Below are 3,528 nucleotides of genomic sequence, written 5' to 3' on the forward strand. Positions count from 1 at the left end.
TGGGAGGGTTCGTCAAAGGCTCGGCCATCGACCCTCAGGTCTACATCACGCTCTCAAAGATGATGACCTTGTTGTCTTCCGTGCCTGGAGAGAGAGAGGCCAGGCTCTTGATATCAGTATCAGGTGCCATGTACTCAAGGTGATGGGCGCCCCAGACGGGTTGGGTCAGGTTCTCAAAGCGCTGAGGGACGAAGAAAAACAAAAACATGTTGCCTCAGTTCAGGACATGGAGTCACGTAAACCACAGCAATCACACAACCATCAAACTAGGTCTGGGTCTGATGGACTGAGAGAGTACACAAACGCTGCATTCTCAACATAAAACTGTTGATGTGATGAACAGTCTCTGACTGACCGTGCAACCCTTTTCTTGCCCTACGGGGAGAGACTTGCGGTGTACAGTGGCTTTCCCACCATCACATTTTCCATTCCAAAGTTCAAAGTTTTTTGTCACATTTATCCAAGTCTAAATCAGGCTAATGTTGAGGCCTGGGGTGGTCCAGTGGTCTAGCACCACGGCCTGGGGTGGTCCAGTGTTCCAGCACCACGGCCTGGGATGGTCCAGTGGTCCAGTGGTCCAGCACCATGGCCTGGGATGGTCCAGTGGTCCAGTGGTCCAGCACCATGGCCTGGGGTGGTCCAGTGGTCCAGCACCACGGCCTACACTGCTCACATAGGCCCATGTCGGCATGGGTGAGAATCTGTCCCATGCACTGCTGACATACCATCTCCTCCTTACTTTCCTGTCTTTCTCCACTACCTCTATCCAATCAAAATGGAACATTTAAGGGTGGGACTACCACACTCAAAATAGTTACCTTTAAAAAACAAACCAGTCTGGCTACAACAGCCCGTACTGACCTCTCTGAAGGTCCCCTTGGCTCTGAACAGCTTGTAGAGGACACTGACGGGGATGCAGAGCATGGAGGAGAGAGCCATGCACCAACCAATCACCTCGCCCCACCACGGGTACACATACTGGTTGTTGTAGGTCAGAGGCTTGTAGTTAATCAGGTGGAACAGGAAGATACCCTGTGGACCAGAACACAGCAGAGTCATCTACCTATATAGCAACTTTTAATGAATTAACATTCTAGCATAATCATCTAACTATAATAAATGGATATTTCATAACATCTACGATGACTTATTCATGAAAGCTATGGTGCTGAGCAAAGACCTCTCATCCCCACTACCCCCCACTTCATCCCCACTACCCCCCTGTACCCCCCACTACCCCCCCCACTTCATCCCCACTACCCCCCTGTACCCCCCACTACCCCCCCCACTTCATCCCCACTACCCCCCTGTACCCCCCACTACCCCCCCCACTTCATCCCCACTACCCCCCTGTACCCCCCACTACCCCCCCCACTTCATCCCCACTAGTTTCTCTCCTGTAAATACATTTCTAAAAAAAAATATATATATGTTCTTCCTTCTTCTAGCATTGTGACTGCCAATAGCTCCTGGTCCTAACATAGATTACTTTTTCTTATGATGACTGATTTATAGATTATTCACTTACTGTCTACTAAATGCCATAAATGTAAATATAAGCTATGGCACTCAGTTATGGTGCTAAGCTATGGTGCTAAGCTATGGTGCTAAACATGACTTACCATGCAAACACATGGAGTGATAAAGGACCAGCACCACTTCATCCAGGGGAAAGGCCGGTAGCCAATCATACGAGCGATGTCATCCATGAACCTGTCAGCACCTGGAGGACAACAGATCAAGACCTCTCACCCTAACCTCTCCTACTGTGGGAATGATGATGGACACAGAAACAGAACCAGCAGAGCAGGCAGGACCCTCTGACACCACAGCACACAGGCTGCTTCACCAAAGATGGCTGACATAGAATTGTCCTGTAAATTCCAAATGGTGTTCCAAAGATGGCTGCTGGTCTAGTACACCACTAAGGAATGTCCGTTCTACTCGTTGTGTTTCTACAGATGACACAATGCCAACACAGTACAACACAGCATGTTACAACACAGTACAATACAGCATGTTACAGTTATGTGTTGTAACACATGATGTCATCATCTAAATGGATCAGTTAGACTCTCGTAGAATCCATGACAACAATGGCAGAGTACTGCGTGGGTTTGTGTGTGTAAATGGTCACATGGGTAACTCCAAGTGTCTTACCATAGACCCAGGAGACAACTATGCATTCCCAGAATGCCTGCCACAGCAGGGTCATACCGCTGGCAGAGTAATAGTCAAACAGCTGGAAGACATACATCCCTCCCTGTGGAAACACGCACAGAACAGGGATGAGAAACACCCATAACATGCATCACTAATGACACGGACCATTAATAACATGGATCACTAATAACATTAATTAATGGTCATTAATCACATGGATTACTGCCATTCCTCTTTACTGCCGTGTTCTAGATGATGTCTATCTTACACATGTATGTGTGGTTTGCTGGTGAACCGTTGATATGCATGGATATGATCTATCTACTGAGATGAATATGATCTATCTACTGAGATGAATATGATCTATCTACAGAGATGAATATGATCTATCTACAGAGATGAATATGATCTATCTACTGAGATGAATATGATCTATCTACTGAGATGAATATGATCTATCTACTGAGATGGATATGATCTATCTACAGAGATGGATATGATCTATCTACTGAGATGGATATGATCTATCTACAGAGATGGATATGATCTATCTACTGAGATGGATATGATCTATCTACAGAGATGGATATGATCTATCTACAGAGATGAATATGATCTATCTACAGAGATGAATATGATCTATCTACTGAGATGGATATGATGGGCCATGTCTTCTATGACAACAGCAGTGTGGCAGCTGACCAATGAGGAGGCTCACCTGTGTAACCATGGAGAGGTCTATAATGAAGCAGAGTAAACAGCAGATTAACACAGCGATTTCACGCCGCCATTTCATGTAATACTTTGACGAAAGCAGATCAAGAATCCCAGTTACAAAACCTTCCACTCCAACAAACTGGGGACAGAGGAGAGAAAAGAGATGTTTAGAGAAGAGGAGAGTCTGGTGCACAGAGACCTGCCAGCTCTGTCAGCCACTTCCAGCATCTAAAGCCCTGTTTCCTGGACCTAGATTAAACCTAAACCTGACTAGCCTGTTTCCTGGACCTAGATTAAACCTAAACCTGACTAGCCTGTTTCCTGGACCTAGATTAAACCTAAACCTGACTAGCCTGTTTCCTGGACCTGGATTAAACCTAAACCTGACTAGCCTGTTTCCTGGACCTAGATTAAACCTACACTGAGACTAGCCTGTTTCCTGGACCTAGATTAAACCTACACTGAGACTAGCCTGTTTCCTGGACCTAGATTAAACCTGCACTGAGACTTGAGGGAAAACAATAAAGTTGGATTGAATTGAATGTTGAGTGATACTGCACCTGACTGTCCAGTCCCAGCAGGAGCAGCATGAAGAAGAAGAGGGCGGCCCAGAACGGCGCCGCCGGCATCATTGACACAGCTTTAGGG

General features: G+C 46.3%; 1 protein-coding gene across 1 annotated transcript in view; it reads right to left on the bottom strand.

Annotated features, from left to right (window-relative positions):
• The window catches only part of slc6a8 (solute carrier family 6 member 8), a gene marked incomplete at its 5' end in the record, with an annotated part of 30,606 nt that continues 27,078 nt past the window's right edge, over nt 1–3,528 (bottom strand). Inside the window, 6 exons of the mRNA XM_083675549.1 lie at nt 1–181; nt 862–1,032; nt 1,623–1,723; nt 2,161–2,263; nt 2,882–3,019; nt 3,441–3,528. The exon at nt 3,441–3,528 is cut by the window's right edge and continues 25 nt beyond it. Coding sequence (XP_083531675.1) covers nt 41–181; nt 862–1,032; nt 1,623–1,723; nt 2,161–2,263; nt 2,882–3,019; nt 3,441–3,528 — 742 coding nt within the window. The 3' untranslated portion in view covers nt 1–40. The remainder of the gene's footprint in view (nt 182–861; nt 1,033–1,622; nt 1,724–2,160; nt 2,264–2,881; nt 3,020–3,440) is intronic.

Source organism: Argentina silus (genome assembly GCF_951799395.1).
Source record: "Argentina silus genome assembly, chromosome: 8".
Lineage (NCBI taxonomy): Eukaryota > Metazoa > Chordata > Actinopteri > Argentiniformes > Argentinidae > Argentina > Argentina silus.